This window comes from Tenrec ecaudatus, chromosome 10 (genome assembly GCF_050624435.1).
Source record: "Tenrec ecaudatus isolate mTenEca1 chromosome 10, mTenEca1.hap1, whole genome shotgun sequence".
NCBI lineage: Eukaryota > Metazoa > Chordata > Mammalia > Afrosoricida > Tenrecidae > Tenrec > Tenrec ecaudatus.
The window spans coordinates 39,206,028-39,227,490 of NC_134539.1; the positions used below are offsets into that span (position 1 = coordinate 39,206,028).

Genomic DNA, 21,463 nt, shown 5'->3' on the forward strand with positions numbered 1-21,463 from the left:
CCTCCTCCATCTGAGGCTCGGCAAGCTTTTCTCCACAACGGGGACTGAACAAGAAAACTGCTTGCTTGCAGCTTTTCTGGATTCTTTTTTGAGAACGGTGGCTGTCAAAAGGTGGTTCTTAGACAAGGAGAGTTCTCTGAGCGTCAAGGTTTGTGGCAAACATTTCCTTTGGTTGTAGGGGAGGGACTTCTTTGGAAGACTGTGCTGTCCTTGGTAGAGGGGGTTGCAGAGTTGAGGTGATGCGTGTGGACGTGCATGTGAAAGCTGTGCAATCCATAACGAAGGCCAAAGAAAATCCCTGCCCTTGAATTAGGGTGCTGGTGAAGAATATTGAAATCAGCGGGGACCGTCCGAAGAACAAGCAGATCTGTCTTGGACGAAGATGTGAGACTCTGTCTCATGTACTTTGAACATGTTGTCAGGAAAGTCCAGTCCTTGGGAAAGGACATCATGCTTGGAAGGTGAGGCAAATAGAAGACCCTCGTGCAGACAGATTGACACAGTGGCTCCATCAACGGGCTGAAACAGCCATCTTTATGAGAATGTCCTATGACCAGGGAATGTTTTGTTCTGTTGTATATGCGGTCACTATGGGTCAAAGCTGACTAGATGGCACCCTGTGATTGTGCCATGTTAGTACTCACCCCACTGCACTCACCCATCCTTGGAGGCCAAGCTTCTGAAAGGCAGAGAGTATATCTTATTCACTTTGTGCCCTGAGCTCAGCACAGGACCAGCCACGTGGTAGATACTCAATAAATATACATGAATATGTGAGACATAACACATGGTGCCTTTCAGAGAAGAAAAATAAAAATTTCCCAAAAGGTTCCTGAGATGCAATTCTGAATTTTAGTGTGTTTCCTCAGTGTGGGGGTTAATGTTTAACTGTGCCAGAAAGGGGTTAACTTGCCTTAACTGGTGCTATTCTTTGCCTGATGTTAACTGCAAAATTGAAAAATGTGACTCTTATCTCTTTAAAGTCTTTTCTGTTTAAAATATAGGAATGTATTTCTGTAGGATGGTGGCATTTCTGCTAACATTTTAGCCAGATGAAAACAACAACAACAACAAGTTTGCGTCATCTGAATGTGGATGGCTAGTACAATTTAGGGAATGAACTGTTAAATTTAATTTGTTTTCTTATTTTGATGGATGTCCAAAAAATACACAAACCATGAGTTTGAATGTATCTAGGCATAAAGTTTTGTTGTTGTTTAGAATTTTAAGAAGCTAGATACTGTCTTCTACAGATTTGTTGACTTGAAAGCTGGTTGTCTTAGGAATGTCTTGCTTGCATGGGGTAAAACATATACAAAAAGAAAAAAGAAAAGAGAGAGAGAATACCATCCATGTGTGTGCCCTGAATAATAAAGAAGTTTCAAAAGAGCTTCATTCTGTGTATGTATTTTTCCAGTGGATTTAAGAGAGTGGCTGCTGTTTCTGGAGCAGGAGGGGAGAGGCATAGTAGAGAATTAGACTTGGCTGCACACTTATGACTTGATGACTGATTTTGTCCTTTCCTCAATGGAAATATCTGAGCCGTCCCTTATCCCTTCCCGTCTCGGTTGTTGTTTGGAAGCGTGGTGAGCATGCTATGGTGCCACTGGAGAACGCAAATCTGACAGGATTCATTTCACTGCTCTTGGCTATACTCTTCATTTTGGAGAGTTTATTTAATTGGTCATTTAATTTGGATAGAGGCATTCTAATTGGAGTTGATTGGGATCTTTATAGACCCCACAATGTACTATGTATTATAGCACGACGTAACATCACATTGGGTAATTTCAAGGCACACGAACCATTTGGATCTTGATTCCCACTACGGTAGAATCTGTAGAGAAATGCTCATTAAATGGCACCAGATTAGGTAGGATTTACTTGGGAAACCTTTAGACTATTCAAATTTGGATGCAAACATAATGGGTGTGGTGGTTAAAAAAAAAGTAGCTAATATTTTCGAATTGCAACCTGGGTAAGTTGTGGCTGGTGAGTCACCCATTTCTCGATTACCCTTTCCTGTGGACAGCAGCTCTCCTTTTCTCACCCCAAATGCAGCTCCCCTGGGTCAGAGGTCTTTCTCTCATTCACGCAGAACAGTGCCTTTTCCTTAGTAAGCAAAGGATGGGTAAATGAGCACTGTGGGGGTACCAGGAAACCATCCATGAGAAGGAGAGAAGTAGAGAAATGCGACCAGGGAAGGAAAACAGGAGGCGCAGGATCTGGTAGTAAGTGTTGGATTCTAGTCTACAATGTTGGCCTTTGTAAACAGGTGCTTTTTGCAAGAGGTAGTGGAAATTGCAAGCACACGAGGAGCTTTCTGTCACTACCACGGCAACCCTCCTGGTTGTTACTGAGCTTGTTCTTCCGGTGAGTCGGGTGTGTGACAGGTTGGGCCGGGGATGTTACTGTCAGGGAAGGGCTGACGGAGTTGCCAACTGGAAGCACTGACATATGATCGCCACACTTAGGGCTCCACCGCTGATTGGACCAAGGGAAGGAACGGTACCACATGGCACCAGTGAGCTCAAGTGCACACTGGTAAGGGGTCAGAGCTTAAAACACTGTCTGGCTCAGCATGAGCTCAGGAGAGATAACCCTTCCCAGCGCCTGGCTTGGAGGGACAGGTAATTTTCTTTTGGGACCATTCTACTAGACCATGATTTTTGATGGTTTACGCTTTGTGCAGCATTGTTTAAATGTGAACACGTTTAGTCTTCTCTAAAACTCGAGCTCTCCCCACCCATTAAGACTAGTTCCCATGACCCAGTCCAGCTGGTTTTCCTGGATGACATCCAGGAAATGCCCAGAGCCCTGGCACCACTGTCGCCCAGGGGGCTGTGGCCAGGACTGCTCGCACAGTCAGTAGGCTGCACCTCTGGGTGACTATCTCAGGATTCACAACCATGTGTGTGGGAGGGGATGCTGTTTACGTCAGAAACTAGAGAGAATGACAAAAGTCTTTTCAGAAAACCTTACTGGAACAGGTGCTTTTATTGTATCTGATGTGTTTATACAAATACAGTCAGCCGTGGTACAATTGAAACTCAGACTTGACCTGGACCGAGAGACTCTGCTCTGCGCTGAGATGGGAAAGGGATGTTCGTTCTCCTCCAGGTCCCTTGCTTATGGTTTAAATGAAAGGCTTCAGTTTGGTATAAAGCTGTCAGCTGTCCTAAACCAGGGAAGCTCACAAAAATTAGACTCCGGGATTGGGGGGAGGGGGGGGAGAGGGAAGAGACCAAAAAAAAAAAAAAGAAAGAAAGAAGACCTAGGGGTGAGCAGGGGTAAATGGACGGAACTGAGCTTGTATCTGCAAATAATGTCAGAAGCCAGCAGAACTACTCATGGTAAGTGGGGGAAGACGTCTTAGCGCCTACATAGTAGATAAATAGGGCAAGGAAAAGACAGCCTTAGCCACTCAGGGTGAGGGGGGCAGGGAACGGGGTATTTGCATGCAGGAAACGCCTGGACTGGAAAGAACAGAAATCTAAACCAGCAAGTATTGCCGTCTTGGGCCGGGCTTGCTGAGACACAGCTCTCCTGTCACTGGCCCAAACGCTTGAACGAGGGGACCTAGTCAATTCCCAAGGTAACAAACTCTAATCTCTGTTCTAAAACAAGGGAGTGGACTGGCTCCTGGGAGAAGAGGAACACAGGAGGGAGGGAGGGGCTGGACAAGCCACCCAGGAGCTCTGATTGGTGGGGCGTCGGGGGAGAGAAAACAGTTCACAGTCACGACACAACACAAACTTCTGTTTGTCCCCCAAGACCAACATGACAATGGGCCGCCACCATCTTTGCTTCAAGACACTTCTAGCCCAGGCTACGATCAGATTGGACAGGGGAGACTGGGCTTACAGAGATATTTATAAAACTAACGCAGTTAAGGAACGAGAGCAGGGGCTGGGAGCCAGAAGAGCTTCATCCCAGTCCCGGAGCTGCTGCCTCTCAGATGTTGCAAACTGGAGAAGTCATTGAACCTCTCTGGGCCTCAATTTCTTCACCCGAAAAAACCCACGATGGGTGCTAAACCTCCACGTTAACCCCTCGGTGTTCTTGAGCTAATCACAAGTGGGAGCCTGGCCGTGAAAGATTTTCCAGCAAGTGGCACATGGGGCATGGAAATGAACCGGGCACCTGCTTGAGCCCCCCAGGACCGTCATCCATCTTCGTCAGGGACCCGTGGACCACTTGTTTGATACAGATTGCCAAAGGGCGTTTGTTTCTAAAGGCATCCCCAGGTGCGCATCTTGGAGTGAGCTCAAGAGCCCTGGATCGTTCTCTCTTTGACTCCTTCTTCCTTGAGGCTTGGCTTCAAGGTGGGACCAGATCCAAGCTGAGCTACCCATCCTTTGGAAAAGCCAGCCTTTATTCTAGGCAGTGTTGGTCTGGAACAGCGGCTACACAGCTGTCAGCCCTGAGCCTGATCTCCTACTTTCAACAGCATCACCCACCTCTTTATCCAAAATACACTCAAGTTTAAATATGTGTATAACTGGAGGGCAAAAACAAACAAACTTCCCCTCTGGGTCAAGTGTTTGCTGCGTGTTTTAGATACATTCTGTTATTTAAGCCTCAAGGCAACTCGAGAAGGTAGGCATTACAGGCCCCGTTTTATAGGTAAAGAAACTGAGGCGCAGGGTGACTATGTGACTTGTTCTAGAGGTTACATGACACAACTAGAACATGGCAGGTCGTGTCTTCTGATTCACAGACCAGCCTCATGGGGACCTGTCAGTCAGCAACGCCAGGGGAAAGGATATGCTTTGAGTGCAGGCTCATCCATTCTGTCATTTTGAAGTGCTCCATTTCAAAGCACTGGACGATGACAGCGACTCAATATGAAATCACTCAGAACCATCATCGCTGGCTGACTTTGATGACTCAGAAGGCACATCCAGATCTCTCTGTGCCTTTAAGTGCTCACTGATGGTATCAGTTATCAGTATGCTGTGAGTGTCTGCGTGTGCGTAACTAATGCCGGCTTAAAGAAGGCAGGCAGCTCATCTGCCCCCGAGATGCTGGGCACTGGGTACCTTGAATCACAGCTGTCTAAGTCTACCAGTCCAAGGATATACAGGGAACCTATGCCCACCTCTTGGGACATAGATTCTAAACACATATCCATTCTCAAACCCAGTGAGAAAGAAACCAATTCCAAAGGGTCTTGCCTTTCACCTAACTCTATCCTTGGACTCCTAAGGTCGTCACGACATCACCGTGCACACGATTTCTGGCAGTTGTAAGCTCTTTCATAAAGGAGAACTCAAGACAATGGGAGAAGATAACGGGCATTTCAATGCATCCTCTTTGGGTGGGTCAGACTGCGTGAGGCAGTGTGGCTGTGTGGGGGGACAGAGGTCTGGACCTGCGGCAGCTGAGGTCCTTGACTTATATACTGTCCGACCGTCCTGGCCCCTATATCCCGAGCAACATGAAACAATCACCTATGTGCAAGCAACCGTGTCAAGGGGAAGAACCCACGATTCGACTCTCCGGGGCGCGCCCGTGTCAGAAAGGCCCCTTTGCGGCCGCTAGAGCAGGCGCGGGTGGAAGTTGTACCGGAGGCTGGAGAAGAGGCCGATGTGCTTCACCAGGTTGGGCTCCACCACGTAGGCCCGCTCCCCCTTGGCCCTCAACAGCGAGTACAGCGCCGTGTCCTTGCCGAAGCCCTGGTGGCAGTACACCTGGGACAGGTAGGTGAGGGTCCGGCGGGCGGCCGGGGCCGGGAAGAGCATGGCGGGGGTGCAGCACTCCGAGGCAGGGACCACGTTGTACAAGGAAGGGCTGAGCCGGCGCAGCTCGAGGAAGTAGTGCCGCCCCACGAGTTCCACCAGACCCATGCTGTACAGGGAGAAGAAGAGCATCACAGGCCAGCTGAAGGCCGGCCGGCTGGTGAACCGCGTGTACAGCCAGCTCAGGCAGGGCCCCAGCACCATGCCCACGCCGGCCCACTCCAGGAGGCGCATGGGCTCGGGGTTGATGTAGCGCTGGAGCCTCTCGGGGTGATAGAGCTTGAGATAGAGGGCATCGCGGAGGTGGGGCTCGGAGAAGCGAGCCCGCAGCAGGTGCTCCAGGACCGGGAAGATCTGCTCTTCGGGCACGGCGTCGTCTTCCACCATCAGGACGTAGTCCGGGTTGTACGTCTGCAGGGAGGACTCCAGGCAGTAGGCATAGTCCTGCTTCTCCTTCTCAAAGGAGTTGGTGGAAGGGTCGTCGCCGTAGTCGTCCTCGGTGCCCTCGTAGCGGTTGGCCACGGGGACGTACTTGGACAGCAGCTTGGCGTCGACGTGGCTCACGCTGCGCTCCACGTTGCACAAGAAGAGCTGGTAGCCCGCGCACTGGGGCCCGCACTGCTGCAGCAGCCGGTGGAAGTGCGACACCACCTGCAACACGTAGTGGAAGCCGGGCTGCCGGTCCACGGTGATGACGGTAATCACCAGCCAGGGCCGGGGCGTGGCCTGCCACACGATGGGCACCGAGCCATTGGCCGAGGGCAGCTCCTCGAAGTAGTGCAGCGCGGCCTCGCCCTCCTTCAGGCTCTGCTGCAGGAACTCCTGGCTCATTTGGTTCAGGTGCCAGTGGCGCAAATAAAAGTAAGAGTGCAGAAGCCGTTGACAGGCCAGAGGGGCCAGCAGGCCAAACGTCACCACTGTTAGGATAAAGAGCTGGACGGCGGTGCTGCCCCAGGAGAGTCGCCTTAGTCTCCGGAGGAGCATGGCAGCTGGAGAGGCTGATGTGCCCATGAGGTCAACTTCTGGTCAAGTCTGGTCCCGGGGGCAAACCATCCTGGAACTTGGGTCACATTCAGCAGCAAGTGGATCCTAAAAGGAAGGAAGCAGAGAGTGGTGAAGAAGGCACCTGTCAAAGTCAAGGTCCTAATTCCAGGCTGTGGAGGTAAGAGAGCTTTCAAGTGACTCTGGTCATTATCTCTGGGAGGCTTTGGTCATTTCTACAAGGAAAGACATTTCAGTGCAGTCAACCTGAAGAGTAGATGCATCATGTGCCAGAAAGCCACCAGCTCATCAATAAAATCATTATTTGTGCTCAACGGTGAGAACAGACACAGGTAGCACTGCAGACAAGAACGTAAAATAGATGTGATTAAAAAAAATTTAAAGCACGGCTTGATACAAAAAGCATAAACATTTAGAGTAGACTCCAACACAAGGTTACAGTAAGATCTTGTTGAGACTCTGCCTAGTAATTCCTGAAACTATTTTCTTCTCCCTTGTCCCAAACAAGGAAAGGAATAGACAGGGTTCCCTGCAGTGACTTTGTTAATGCTTCCATTCAGTTACTTTTTAGTCTTTTAAAAAATGAGCTTTTTTGTTTTAATGATTTCACAGATATAAAAATCACGTCATACATTTCAATTGTTCAATAACATACATAAAAATTGGACAACCATCTTCACAATCAATTCCAGGGCATTTCTTCCTCCTCGTCTTGCTGTTGTTAGCTCCCCATTTCCTGCCAGCCTCCCTGTCAGGTCCTTTGAATTTACTGATCCAATGTTGTCTCTATAGGTTTACCTAATCTACTTGAAAATTTTCCATGCAATTATACTTAATATGCATATTAATTTAATCCTGTTGTTCTATTTTGTCTTCACAGAACTATCTTGGAAATCAGTACGAAAAACAGATTTTTCTACACGCTAGTGAATTTGAGGGAGGCCCTCGATGAGATGGATTGCCAATGGCTGCATCAATGGGCTCAGGCATGGGAGCAATTGTGAGGATGGCCCAAGACTGTGCAGTGCTTTGTTCTGTTGGGCACAGGGTTGCTATGGGCAGGAGCTGACTCGATGGCACCTAACAACAAACAAGTGATTTTGAAAGCCCAGCCAACATTTGGGTGGGAAGAATACATTGTAAGGGAGACCCACAAGCAGTTTTCCACGAGGAAGAAAGGAGGCTGGCAGAGATACAGATGGGAGAGACAACGGCCCTCATTCTGGTCCAGAAAGAAATTCTGTGTAGCATGAGGAGTCAGAGCATGGACTGGGCGTCAGGCACACCTCAGTGTGAATTCAGCTGTGCCACTCACTTGCTGGGAAGATGATTCATCTCTCCACCTCATGGATTCCTCATCTCAAAAATGCAGATAATGACAGTACCCATCTCATAGGGTTACTGTGAAGGCTGAATGTGTCAGAGTAAAATAATGAAGAGTAAAAATGTCATTAAAATATAGTCATGAAAAAAAAGATATAGTCATATCCAAAATGGGTGCACAAGAAAATGTGAAGAAAGTTGATGGTGTCAGCTATCAAAAGATATAGTGTCTGGGATCTTAAAGGCTTGAAGATAAACAAGTGGCCATCTAGCTCAGAAAAATAAGCCCACATGGAAGAAGCACACCAGCCTGTGTGATCATGAGGTGTCGACAGGATTAGGTAACAGGAACCAGAAGACAGCAAACAAACATATTGTTGAGAACAAGGGGGTTCAGAGCAGAGACCCAAAACTGATCTGTAGACAATGAGACATCCCCTCACAGAAGGGTCACAAGGAAGGGATGAGTCAACCAGGGTGAAGCATATCACCGATGAAACACACAATATTCCCCTTGTTCCTTGAGGCTTCCTCACCCCCAACTATCATGACCCCAATCCTGCCTTTCACTGTGAGCTAGGCCAGAGCATGTACCCAGGCACAGATAAGAGCCCAAGACACATGGAAGCCAGGTCAGATAACCCGCCCAGGAACAGAAATGAGAGTAGCAATACCAGGAGGGTAGGGGGATGTTGGGGAGAAGAGTGGGGAAGAAACCTTGGGGGAAGGGAGACAATGGTCGGTGTAAAATATGAAAATAATAATTCGTAACTTATCAAGGGGCCATGAAGGTGGGAGGGGGAGGGAGGATAAAAGAGGAGCTGATACCAAGGGCTCAAATGAACTATAAATGTTTAGAAAATAATGATGGCAACATATGTACAAATATGCTTGATACAATTGATGTGTGGATTGATATAAGAGATGTAAGAGCCCCCAATAAAATGATCTTTAATAATAAGAAGAAATTCAAGAAACATTTTAGGAGTAAGAAGGCCTAACGCAACAAATGTACAAATGTGCTTGACAAAATGGGTGTGTGTATGGACTGTGATAAGAAATGTACGAGCCTCCAATAAAATGATTAAGAAAAAAAGAAGGCCTTACGGATCTGGAAGAAATCAGACTCATACCAAAACACAGACGTAAAATCCAGAGCCCGTATAAAGTCACCAGGAAGTCAGCGGACAGCTGGGTGGTGTCTGTCGTAGAGAAAATCAACCGAGGGCCTTGGAAGCACAGGCTGGCACACGTTTGGGAGAAAACCGTGCGAACAGCTGGTGCAGCTTCACTTCCCAGGCTCCTGCAAGGCACACGTCAGAGTCCACTAAGGTTTTACTATCCGAGTTCTCCTGGTCTTGGGCACACAGTAAGTCCCCATTTCACAGCCCACCGTTTCCAGATGGGCTTCAAGTACTGAGGGCTTGCAGGAAAACTGAGTGAAGCGACAGGTGTCCGTCCCTTCTGGACCAATGCCACGGTGGGCAGATTCGCTTCTTCCCATCTGCCTCCTGACTGGGGAGCCTATGCGGATGCAGAGGACGGGGGCAGGGTCACGGGTCGGTCCTTGCGTGACTGCGTGGAACTGAGAGGTTCTATCAAGCAGAGGGGACTGTGCTGTGATCAGTAAATAACCACTGTATTTAATCACTAATTTTGGGAGTGGTTTAGTACATCAGTTAGTCCACCCTGCGTAATGCAGCTGTGTTGGGTACCAAACTTCTCGCTACAGTATGACAGGTTAAACTGTATGACAGAAAGCTACGGAAGTAGAGATACAAGTCTTATTTCAGCAATCTCACTGCATATTGCCAGTGGTTACCATACTGACCAGGGCAGCTCTAGGCAAACTTGGATCACGAACCAGCTCAACTCTTGTGCAACTCAAGGCCTTTGCTCAAGCAACTCCCTCTTCCTAGAACATTTTTCTTCTCCCACTTCTGCTCCTTCACATAGCTGTCTCATTCTTCAGTAATAATCCCCTTATGGGGCCTTGGCCTTGACCCATGTAAAGTCGGAGGCACTGAATAAGTACCCACGTGTTTTGCGAATGGGAGTTTGAATTAGTGCAATCTCTGTGAAAGAGATGGAGGGAGCGTCATAAAATTGGCGGAAAATTGAATTAAAAGATAAAAGTATTGTCTCGTGGACTTTGTGAAGTCCCCTTGATGAACCCAAACTACTGGCAACCCAGATATTTCATGTCTAAAGTTCTTTGCTATGAATTCTCTAGTGTGACACAGGAGTTGCAATAATATTTGTACAGGAAAGCACCGCTAAGTGCTGACCGGCTGAGGGCAGGTCAAAGCAATTGTGGTGCCTCTCAGCCAGTGTTCCCCACAGTGGGTGATACTGTGCTTGGTGGCGGGGGTGGGGTGGGATGGGGGGTGGTTTGCTGGAATGATCCAGGGGCCTGTAAAAGCAGACACCTACATTTTAGCCTGGATTGTGGCCTATGGTACAGCAGTTTTTAATTGTCAGGGGAGCCACTGAGTAATTTTTTTTCTGAAAAAGGGGCTAAGTCAAATAAGTTTGGGAGTAGTAAACGATAGAATACTACATGGCCACTTAAAATGAATGAATCTTTATACGCAGATAGAGAAAGGCTGTAAAGATGTATTTCCCATTTAAGATGTCAGGATATCCAATATATTACCATTTTTAAAAGGAAGGAGATACCCACATGTGTATATGTATGTAGACAATCTCTGGAAGACTGGGTAGGAATTGGAAATTTTAATTGCTGCCCGAGAGCAAAACTAGCTGGATTAGAGGCTGAGGTCAGACTGAAATTTTTACTCCATGTTTTAACTTAAAGATACTGTCTTAAGGAAATGAATTTTAATATATTTCACATAAAATCACTGTCCTACCACCAATAGTAGCCACAAAACTAGCTTACTTGGCATCTCTTTGCTCAAGTGTTGGTTAGCTTCTGCCACTAGAACCTACTCACGGGGGCCAATGAGCTTGCCCGTCTCTCTCATCATCATGGCAGCATTCCAGATTCACTGCCACCGAATCAGTGCTGACTCCTACTGACCCTACAGGACAGGGCAGAACTACGTCTGTGCGTTTCTGAGACTGCAGCCCTTGACGGGAGTAGAAAGCCCCTTCTTTTTCCAGCAGAGCAGCTGGTGGTTTCAAATTGCTGACCTTGCGGTTACAGCCCAAAGCAGAACCACTGCGCCACCAGAGTTTCTATGGGAGCGCTAGCGCTGCCTATTTGTGGAGTTGAACAAACCAGTGGGGCACGCCCTTTTAAGCCCACATAGGGAGACGCCTCGGTGACTACAATGTCCGACTGATCCAGTGGTTCCCGTTTCATGTTCCAGAGGCTTGCCAAAGAGTCACATGCTTGCAGAGCCAGTATCAGGGTTTCTGCATCAGAGAGGCTTGTGTATTCTAGGTAGGCAGAGAGGGAGAGGGACTCTTTGGAAGGAGTGCTTTCAAAGCAAGCGCGATGATTTTCCCGAGAGTCCATGATTGATCTAGGGCAGTAGAGATCAGGAAGGCAGAGCCAAGTCATCCCCTGGTCGTGATGAAGCCTGCTCTGCCAGCCCCACGCCAGGCCCTGCTCTGCCCTGACTCCACGCCTCCGCATGGAACACACCCCGGGTTCCCCGTTCTCTCCCATGAAAGCAGGTGGTACGGAGACCGCACCTGGTTCTGAAGTAAAACCCGCACTAAACATTGCTGTGCAGTCGATGAGGACTAGTGACCCCGTAAGACGGAACAGACCTGCTCTCAGAGGGCAAGCAAGACTGTCATTTTCACGGAGGCCGACTGCCGAGTCTGTCTCCCAGGGGGAAACGGATGGGTTCAAATGGATGAACAGCCTCATTTTTTTGTGGCTCACAATACCAATACGCATGTCTTGCTCACGGGGCAAGGAAGAGCTCTAGTGCAGCTGGATGCAGCCCCAGGCTGCAGGTTAGAGCCAGGCAGATCCGCCTGCCTCTCCTTCCAGGACAAGCTGCAGAAGCAACAGCCACCGATACACGGCCTTGAGGTGAGTACCAGCTGCGTGCTGAAAGCCAAGTTCACTCACTGCCCGCTGGCTAACCTGAGGGAGCAGGGAAGGGTCCTCCTCCCACAGAGCAGAGGGAGAGGAAAATGAAGATTCACACCGAAAGGGGAAAGCAGTAGGTCCGTTGCTAAATCCAAAGGAGAAGAGATAGGGTCAGAGTCTGAGAACTTTCTAGAACGTTTTATTCTTGAATGCTCATAAGAGACACTCCCCAGGTTCCCACATAGCAAGGATCCAAAACCAAAACTCATTGCCAGTGAGAGGATTCTGACTCATAGCAACCCTCCATGACAAAGTAAAATTGTCCTGGTGGGTTTTCAAGACCGCACATGTTTACATGAGCAGAAAGCCTCATCTTTCTCCTATTGAGTGGCTGATGGGTTTGAACTGCTGACCTTACAGGTAGCAGCCTGATGCTTCATCAGCCCCTGCGGCTCCTTATCAGCCTGGATAGACTGCAGTGATGATCCCCACATCTCAGGGGTTTATAAAAACTGAAGTTTAATTCTTGCTTCTGCTATTTGTCCATTATGCATGGGCCAATTGTGGCTCTGGTCCATGTCACCTGCACTCTAGGACCCAGCTAGATGGAGCTGCCTTGTTCTTGCACGTTGGCAGTCTACGGCAGAGGGAAAAAGGGAGACCGTGGACCATAAACTGGTCCCCAAAGCTAATGCTCACACATGCTATCGCTGCCACATTTTATTGACTACCACAAGTCACATGACTCCTGGATTCAAAAGGGCAGGTTTTCCTGCAACAAGAGGGTACCATACGCCTGACATTTCCCAGCCTGCAGTCCATGTCTGGGGAAGCACAGGTCTCCACAGGGAGGGACACAAGCAATAATGCACACCCACCATTGCCCAAGGGCACTGGGCCAGATCCTTCATTCATTTATCAAAGATTGGTTTGCCTCAAACCTGATTAAGCTGAGTTATGATCATTCAAAACCATATTTGCCTTTTAAGACATTTGTTTAAAGGATTTTTAACCAGTTGTTGCACAGTGGGATGGGGTGCCCAGAACTAATTATACTTTATTTTACTCCTGCGATCTGGTTTTAGATAAAAAGGCCTTGGGGGAGCAGACCTAAAACACAGACTACTCTCCTGGTCTTTTGGAGGAGCATGAGTCCCTAGCCCCAGCCCAGTCACAGGAATAGACAGATGGGGGTTATGTTCCTAGCATTAGAGCGCTGGTTGCCCTATTCCAGAATTCCATAGCCAGTCAGCCACACTGTCAGGGCCCACACCAATACTGGCTCAGGGCCACATTGGCCACGTTGTGAGATAGCTGGCATCTGTGAGCCGTTCCGGTAGCAACTGCATCATCACAGCCCAGAATCTATAGGCCAATGTTGACTGAGTTCTTCTGTATGCTTTCCAAGGGCATTTTAAAACACAACCACTTCCTCGACTGGACATATCAAGCATGAAGGGCTCAGGGAAGACAATAAAGGACAAAAAACTCCAACAAATGAGCAGGAAGTGGAGCCTGAATTCATAAACGGGGTGACAGTTTTAATAAAGCTTCTTAAAACGAAACTAAAGGAGGTTTGGGATTATGGATTGTAGAACACCAGATTGAGCATCAGGAGATCTGGGGGTGGGGTGGGGTGGGGGGGCAGAGGGTTCCAGGACCTTCAAGTGTACCCTCCTACGGCTATTGCATCAGCTCTCTCCAGGCATCTGAGGCTGAAAGATTAGTAGGTTCTGAGCCCTTCTCCCAAGTCCTAACAATCCCACCTCCCTGGTCACTCTTGTTCTGGCCCACCACAAGCAAATCAGAACAATTTGTGAAAAGAATCACTTAATCTCTTTGAACTAGTTTGCTTCTCTGCAAAACAGGAAAATGAAAACTGGATGTATTGGGAAGATGAACTGAGAAGGGTCTATGAAGACACCGTGCAAACAATAGTACTGTTTTTCCATAAATTATGAGGATCTGTCAAGCACAAGCACAGGCGTGAGCATGGCACTCTTTTCTGTAAAGCAGTCAACGATTCACCGACGACTCTAGAATAAAGTCCAATTCCTTGCCCAGGGTCTTCAGGCTATTGAAACGAACCAGCTCCAACTATCTTTCTAGCTGCATTTTGTCTTCTTCACAGGCGAAATCAACTTGCAATAATCAGCTTACAAGGCCTCTCTTCCAACAGCCTAAATAGATTTCCCCCACCAGACTCGTCTCTCGGTCCTCAAGCTCTGCTAGGCTCTGGATCAGCAAGTGCATTCACTCCTTACTTTGTACTTGAAGCTAGGCAGCCCTCGCGGCCTTCTGGGCCCCGCCTTGGACTGCTAATAGCAAGGTCAGTAGCTGGGAAACACCAAGCCTGGGAGAAAAACCAGGCTTTCTATTCTTATAAAGAGTGACAGCATCTCAGACCCCCCATCCCCCAGGGGCTCTTCAACCCGGCTCTGTTGGACTCAACTTGATGGCAGTGAGTTTTGCTGAGCTTGAGACTTTAAAGGGCATTTCCCGACAGCTGCCACTTGCTGGGCCCCGACTCCCTCCCCAAAGCAGCCCTGGAGGCATAATGGGTTAGGTGTTAGGCTGCGAACTGCCAGCTCAGCAGTTCAAAGCCACAAGCCTTCCTCCTTGTGGTTTTCTACTCCCATCAAGAGCGACAGCCTGCTGGTTTCCATTGCCTCGTGTGGATGTGAAAGCAGGGCAGTGGGTAAGGAAGACGAAAGAGGAAGGAAGGCATTTGAACTGGGGTGCTGGCGAGAGACAGGCAAAGAGCCACGGACCGCCCCAAAGACATACACGTCTGTCCAGAGTGTTCCTTCCAGGAGCACTTGCTGTCAGGAGAGACTAGTCCCTGGTCACCAGGAAGGGTCCTGAAAAAGAGGAAGTCCCTCAAGGAGATAGACAGACCAGTGGCTGCAACCCTGGGCCCAGATGCGCAGGAACCGTTGTGAGGATGGCCGAGGGCTGGGCAGAGGCTCCGTCTGCTGTGCATGGACAGGGTCGCCTGTCATGGGCAGGAACGGGCTCGATGGCGCCTAACAACCTGGCGACGATGACGGCTGTCAGTATGTTTACCTTGGCTTGTCTATCTGTGTGCGTTGCTGTCTGTGAATGTTACTTTCTTCTCCTTCCTTTCCCTGCCCCCCACCTTCTCTGTGACTATCAAAGCCTGCTTCTTTTGTTGTGAAAACTATTTGTTCCTTTTTATAAAAAGTGCTCATACAGTTAAAAAAAGAAAAGAAAGGGTTACAGCGTGAGAAACTCGCAGAGGCAGGTCGACTCCTTCCTACAGGGTTGCTACGAGGCATGAGTTGGCATCACCTCGATGGCGTGCAGTTTTTCAAAAGACTGGCACTCTCGTAAACCCACAGGGGCAGGCCTACTCTTTCCCAGAGGGCCCCTCAGCTGAATTGATTTGATGGCAGTGAATTTCCTTTTGTTTTTTCACCATATCCTACACAGTGCTGCGCTAGACTTTGTATCTATTTTTTTTTTCTGACCAAAACAGCAACTGGCAAATAGCAATGGAACTAATTCCATTTAGATTAAAAATGAATTCCATTTGGATGCTACCAAGATGAAAGCAAAAAATTCACATACAGGCCATTCCAAGGCCCGTGTTTTTCCATGATGCCTGCTGCTTCATTCATGACCTTTGACTCGTGCTCCCTGCCCACCCGCCATCAAGTCGATGTCGACTCAGAGTGACCCTAGCAGGACAGGGTAGACGGCGAGTTTCAGAGACTATAACTGCTGACGGGAACACCAAGCCCCATCTTTCTCCCTCGGAGCAGCTGGAGGTTCACCAGTGCTGACCTTGGGGATCGCAACACGATGCATAACCACTGCGCCTCCTATGGCCCCAATGGGATTTGTACCGTCTTATGTGAGTACTCAGAGGGATTGATCTTTGGTTTCCTTCACAGACCCAACACAGTACTGTACACATTTTGACGAGAGGGAGAGGGGAAGAAAGAAACAAAACACCAACAAGTGGCTGTGGGTGGGAGTTGGGTGAATAAGAGTCCGTGTTTATTGCGCAAACAAATGACAGTAGTTCAGCCATTGACCTTCTATGGGCTTGAGTTGCTCAGCAATAAACTGATGAGTGTGAAAGAGCCTGATCACGCACTGTGCAAGATCAACTTCTATGCCCCCAAAAGAGTGATATGTTTACTGAGCATCTGTTATTGCCATCTACTGTTCTAAGCCTCCCACTAGTCTTCATAAAGATGCATATGAAGTAAGGACTCTTATTAAACTCATTTTATGCTTGAAAATATGGAGGCACAATTTACATGTACCCAGAATTAACAAAGCTTTTACATTGGGCGCAAAACTTCAACCCCGGCAGACTGGTGCCAGAGACCATGTCCTCCACCAACATGCAATTCTGCCTCTGCACCAACTGGGACCGCAAGAAAGTCAGCTCAAGCACCATGTAAACATACGCAGCTACATGGAGACGTCGCGTTCTGATAGAGATTACCACCTGGGTGAACCGGAAGCCAGCATGCTAAATGAGATGACCGGGCATGAACATGAACTAGCTAGAACAAGTAAATGCATTGAGACAGAAGATGATTCATGAGTACTAGCAAAGTGGGGGAGAAAGATAAGGCTTTCTACTCCCGTAAAGAGTTACAGTCTCAGAAAAGCACAGGGGCGGTTCTACCCTGTCCTTTAGGGTCACTGTGAGTCAGAATTAATTTGAGGGCAGTGGAGTTTTTTGTTTTTAATGGCCCCTGGGTGGTACAAATGGGGGCTAGAATCCATCCCTCAGTACTGTGGAAGAAAAGTCTAGCAAAATGCTTCCATAAAGATAACAGCCAAACAGAGGGGTAGTGGGGAGGAGATGAGCCAGTCAGGGTGCAGTGTAGCATTGATGAAACACACAGCTTTCCTCTAGTTCTTAACGCTTCCTTGCCCCGACCCCCACTATCATGATCCCAATTCTACGTTAGAAACCTGGGTAGACCAGAGGATGTACAGTTACAGATAGGAACTGGAAACACAGGGAATCCAGGACAGACGAACCCCTCAGGACCAGTGGTGATACAGGGAGGGAGGAGGGAAGTGGGGGTAGAAAGGGGAAACTGATTACAAGGATCTACATATAACCTCCTCCCTCTGGGAAGGGCAACAGAAAAGTGGGTGAAGGGAGAAGCCGGGCAGTGTAAGATAGGATAAAATAATAATTTATAAATTCTCAAGGGTTCATGAGGGATGAGGGAGCAGGGAGAGAGGGGGAATAAAAAAAGAAAAATGAGCGGATTCCAGGAGCCCAAGCAGAAAGTGTTTTTAGAATGAGGAGGGCAACGAATGTATAAGTGTGCTTTACACAATCGATGTATGTGTGGATTGTGATAAGAGTTGTATGAGCCCCAATAAAATGATTTTTTTTTAAAGCCAAGCGAATCTTATGGACCAGTTCCTCTCTGTCACGCAGGGTCTCCGATGAGTGGCAATCGAGTGGAAGGCAACAGATTTTTTGTTTTGTTTTTAATGGCTAATGATGTTTACAACCCTTCTCTGTGCTTATTGTGTGGTAGCTCTAGGAAAAGCTTAAAGAGCCTTGACAAGAGTGAAGCCATTTTGAGCTGACAGAAGCCATGATGAACTACAGATGAAGGAGCTGATAGTAGGGAGGCAGGCTGTGCTGACAAGCACTATGGACTGCGCCGGAGGAAATGCATGTTCAGAAGGCTTGGAAGAACTAAAACAGTTATTGTTCAACTAAGAACGGCTAACCGCAATACCCTGCTTCTGTACTCTGCTTGCTTGCGAAGCTGCCCGTTGCAACAGTATAAAAACCTTTGGAAAAGTAAAGGGGACACTGCTCAGTCTCCCCTCAAGAAGGCTGACAGTCCCTGCGCACGTAATAAAACTTTTTTCTTTTGAACTTGTCAGCGGTCTGGATTGTTTTCTTTCTGGGAACAGGCAGTAGGCTACAACAGTTGGTCATTTGAATATCCTCTGGTGAAATGTCTGTTCAAGCCTTTTGTCCATTTTTTGATTAGGTTGTATTTTTGTTATTAAGCTATAAAATTTAAAAATATATGTTTTGGCTTTATGGAGCCTTGTCAGCTATATGGCTCTCTAAAATTTATTTCCAATCTATAAATTGTCTTTTCACTATTTAAATAAAGTTTTTCATGAATTCCATTTTATTTCTAAATGGAACACTTTATGTAAATGATACAACATAACTAAACATACAAACACAAACTCACTGCCATTGAGTCAATTCTGAATCATAGTGAACTGATATAGGGTTTCTGAAACACTAATTAAAAAACAAACAAACCCAAAACATACTAAATCTTTATGGGAGCAGACAGCCTCAATTTTTCTCACTCAGAGTACCTGGTAGATTTGAACCACTGACCATGAGGCAGCCCAACACAATCTACAGAACCACCAAGACTTCTCTATATAGTTTATTTTTTAAAAAATCTAGAGAGAGAAGCTGCCTTACTAGCTATGAAAATCTATTATGAAGTTCCAGTAATTAAAATAATGTGGTTGCTGACTGTGGGATCAATCAGACCTGGTTGTCTGTCCCACCATAGGTGGGGCCCACTCCCTGCCCATAAGGATAGTGGATTGCATCCCTGAAAGAGAGCTCAGAGACAAGGTCAAGCCAACTCAAAGAGGATCCGAGTTAGGCTGCCATCTTGAATCTAGGATCTGCCCATCTTGTCACATGTGACAAGCTCATCCCCTTCCTGTTGCACACATGCTTATTGGACAGCCCCTTCCTGTTTCATATGTGGTTACTTATAATCAGGGGGGCTTGCACACCCTTTAAGTATATATAAGCCTTGGCTAGAAATAGATTCCCACCTCCTTCCCATCTGCGTGGATCTGGTTGCTGAGATCATGTCTGTCCTGGAGGTGAGCATGCTACTATGAAATGTGTCTGATGCCTTTATTTTTCTCCATCTCCTATTCTCTATGGCTTTATTATGATCTTTATATATGTTATATCCGGACAATTGCACTTAGGGACCCCTCAGTTGTTAGAGGGTGGTTAATTCTGACAGCTCACATCAAAATACACAAGTAAACAGATACAAAAACCTATACATAGATGCAAATGTGTAGTATGCTAAACTATCACAATTAGCAATCAGTGGTAAAACAACGGGTTTTGCAGCAACAGGTTGCCCATTCAGGGACAATCCTAGTTCAGCTTTACAGCATTCACTCCGATAGCAAATGCCACACATTATTACAAGGAGAACCTGACAGTACCTGGAAACAATAAGGAACATTATGCATATAAATGGGTTAGGAAAGGCCTTGCTTGGCAAGATTCTCAAGCAGAAATCATAAATAGACTAATAGATGCAACTAAATAAAAAAGATACGTACTAAAAATAGAAAAAAAATACCAAACGTGGGGAAGTTGCACAACATATGATAAGAGAATTACTAAAGAGTATGTAGAAATCAGGAAGAGAGAAACACTGACTAAAAACTGGTTAAAAGAATTAGCAGTCCATTCACCCAGAGGAGAGGTGCGGATTCCCACAGGTAATTGAGGATGAAAATTATTAAGGGAGGTATCATTTTGGGGGGTCTACGTACTTGGTGGAAAACTTCACTCGTGTGAATGTACAGATGTGCTTTACACAATGGACGTATGTATGGCTTGGGATAAGAGTGGAATGAGCCCCCAATAAAACGATTAAAATAAAAAAATAAAAGTTCACACGTATGCATGTAGAAAAAAATGAAAGCAGATCTCCAGAAAACCTTAACCAATTTTATAAAATGGGTTTCGAAGTTATCCTGGCTTTCTTCACGTTTCTGTTTCCTTATTGCATGCAATACGCTTCTTCTTAAAAACCAAACAACCCCCAAACTCTAATATGCTCTGACCTCGCCAAGTCCCAGGAGCTGCGCATCGTAGAAACGCCCCCCCTTCCCCCTTACAAGGGTCCTCAGGGGCGCGCGCGTCCGCCCCGCTGCAGGTTCGCTCCGGGTCCGCAGCGTGAGATCATCGGCGGAGCCGCCCTGCGGTTCCGGGAAGCGGGCCGGGCCGGGCCGGGGGTGGCGAGCTCGCGCTTCCGGGCCCGGCGGGGCTCCGCGGGCGCAGCGCGACCCGGCGAGGCAGGGGTGCAAGCCCAGCCCGCGGCTCCTAGACGTCGCTCCGGGGACGAGCGTGCCTCGTCCGGGGCCCGCCGCTGACCTTGGGCAGTCCTCGGCGCAGCGAGCCTCAGTTTCCCCAGCGGGAGGCCGGCGTGGGCCGGCCCCGCGGCTGTCCGGGAGCTGGGAGGACGCCAGGCCGGGACCAGAGGCCGGCGGCCGACACGGTGCTGGGCGGGCGCGCGGCTAGGCCCGGCGGGCGCGGGGGCCTTACCTGCGTTCTCCCGCGCCAGGGGGGCGCGCCCGCCACGCACCGGGGCTGGGGGAGGCGCCCCGACCCCGGCAGGAGCTGCCCCCCGCGGCCGCCGGCGCCGGGGACGTCTCCTAGGGGGGGTCACCCCGCGGACGGGCGAGGGGGGCGCCCGCGCGGCCAGGGACCCCGGGGGTCTCCCCGCAGTGCTCCGGCGCCCCGGGCGGATCCGCGGCGCACTCGCGGGTGCCGGCACCCAGCCGGGGACGCAGGCCCGCCCGCCCCCAGCAGCCCGGGCCCGCGGCACCCGGCAGGGGTGGTTCTCCGGGGTGGGCGCCGTGGCCGCCGTGCCCCAGGGGCTGCGCAGCTCACAGCTGCGGAAACGTACCCGGTGGGAGCGGCGCGGTTCCCAGCGCGCCCCGGGGGGCCGCCGCCAGGGTCGCCCAAGCTGGTGGGGCGCTTCACCCCCACGAAGGCGCCATCTCCGGACCCGGAGGAGCGGAAGCGGCGTGGTCCGGGTGCCTCACCTTCTCCAGCGGCGCGGCGCGGGCGTGGGGCTCCCTGCGCTCCGGCAGGCCATGTGACCCACGAGCTGCGGAGCGACTGCAGCCCCCCGAGCCGGCCGGGTGGGGGTGCGGGCGGGGCAGGATGGAGGGGCAGAGGAAGCTGGAATGCGGCGAGGACTGGGTCTGTGCTCTGCAGAGCTGCAGCCGGCCCTTAAGCGTGTTCTCTGCCCTCGGAGATGTGGCTCGTCGCCAACAACAACAGCTGCCGCCCACCCCGCCCCAACGCCGCCCCTAAGCAATTCGCCTTTTGCCAGGTACCTTACGGACATCACTACTCCCATCACACTCCTTCCTGTGCATTAGCAGCCACCCTCCATTTGCAAATGGCAAAAAAAAAAAAAAGATTTGAAAGGGTCATTTGCCAAATAACAGCCATTATTTCAAAAGGCTGACATTGAAGGAGCTCTTAAAGAGCCCCAAAGTTAGGCTTCACCCGGCGAACTTGGCCAAGCAGTGGTTTTAGGTCATTGATCCCTTCGACTTC

At 49.0% G+C, this 21,463-nt stretch overlaps 1 protein-coding gene across 3 annotated transcripts; it reads right to left on the minus strand.

The window, feature by feature from the left end:
* Window positions 1-2,978: 2,978 nt before the first annotated feature.
* Window positions 2,979-21,189, minus strand: PGAP4 (post-GPI attachment to proteins GalNAc transferase 4). Of its 3 annotated transcripts, none has more exons than XM_075560249.1 (2): window positions 20,941-21,189; window positions 2,979-6,830 (listed from the first exon to the last, which is right to left on the minus strand). In XM_075560249.1, exon 2 carries the CDS (start codon window positions 6,750-6,752, stop codon window positions 5,541-5,543), a length of 1,212 nt encoding a protein of 403 aa, XP_075416364.1. In that variant the 5' UTR covers window positions 6,753-6,830; window positions 20,941-21,189; the 3' UTR covers window positions 2,979-5,540. The 3 variants fall into 3 exon arrangements, with proteins under 3 accessions (XP_075416364.1, XP_075416363.1, XP_075416365.1); XM_075560248.1 differs by having other exon boundaries at window positions 20,802-21,187; XM_075560250.1 differs by lacking the exon at window positions 20,941-21,189 and adding an exon at window positions 20,438-20,579.
* Window positions 21,190-21,463: the final 274 nt, after the last annotated feature.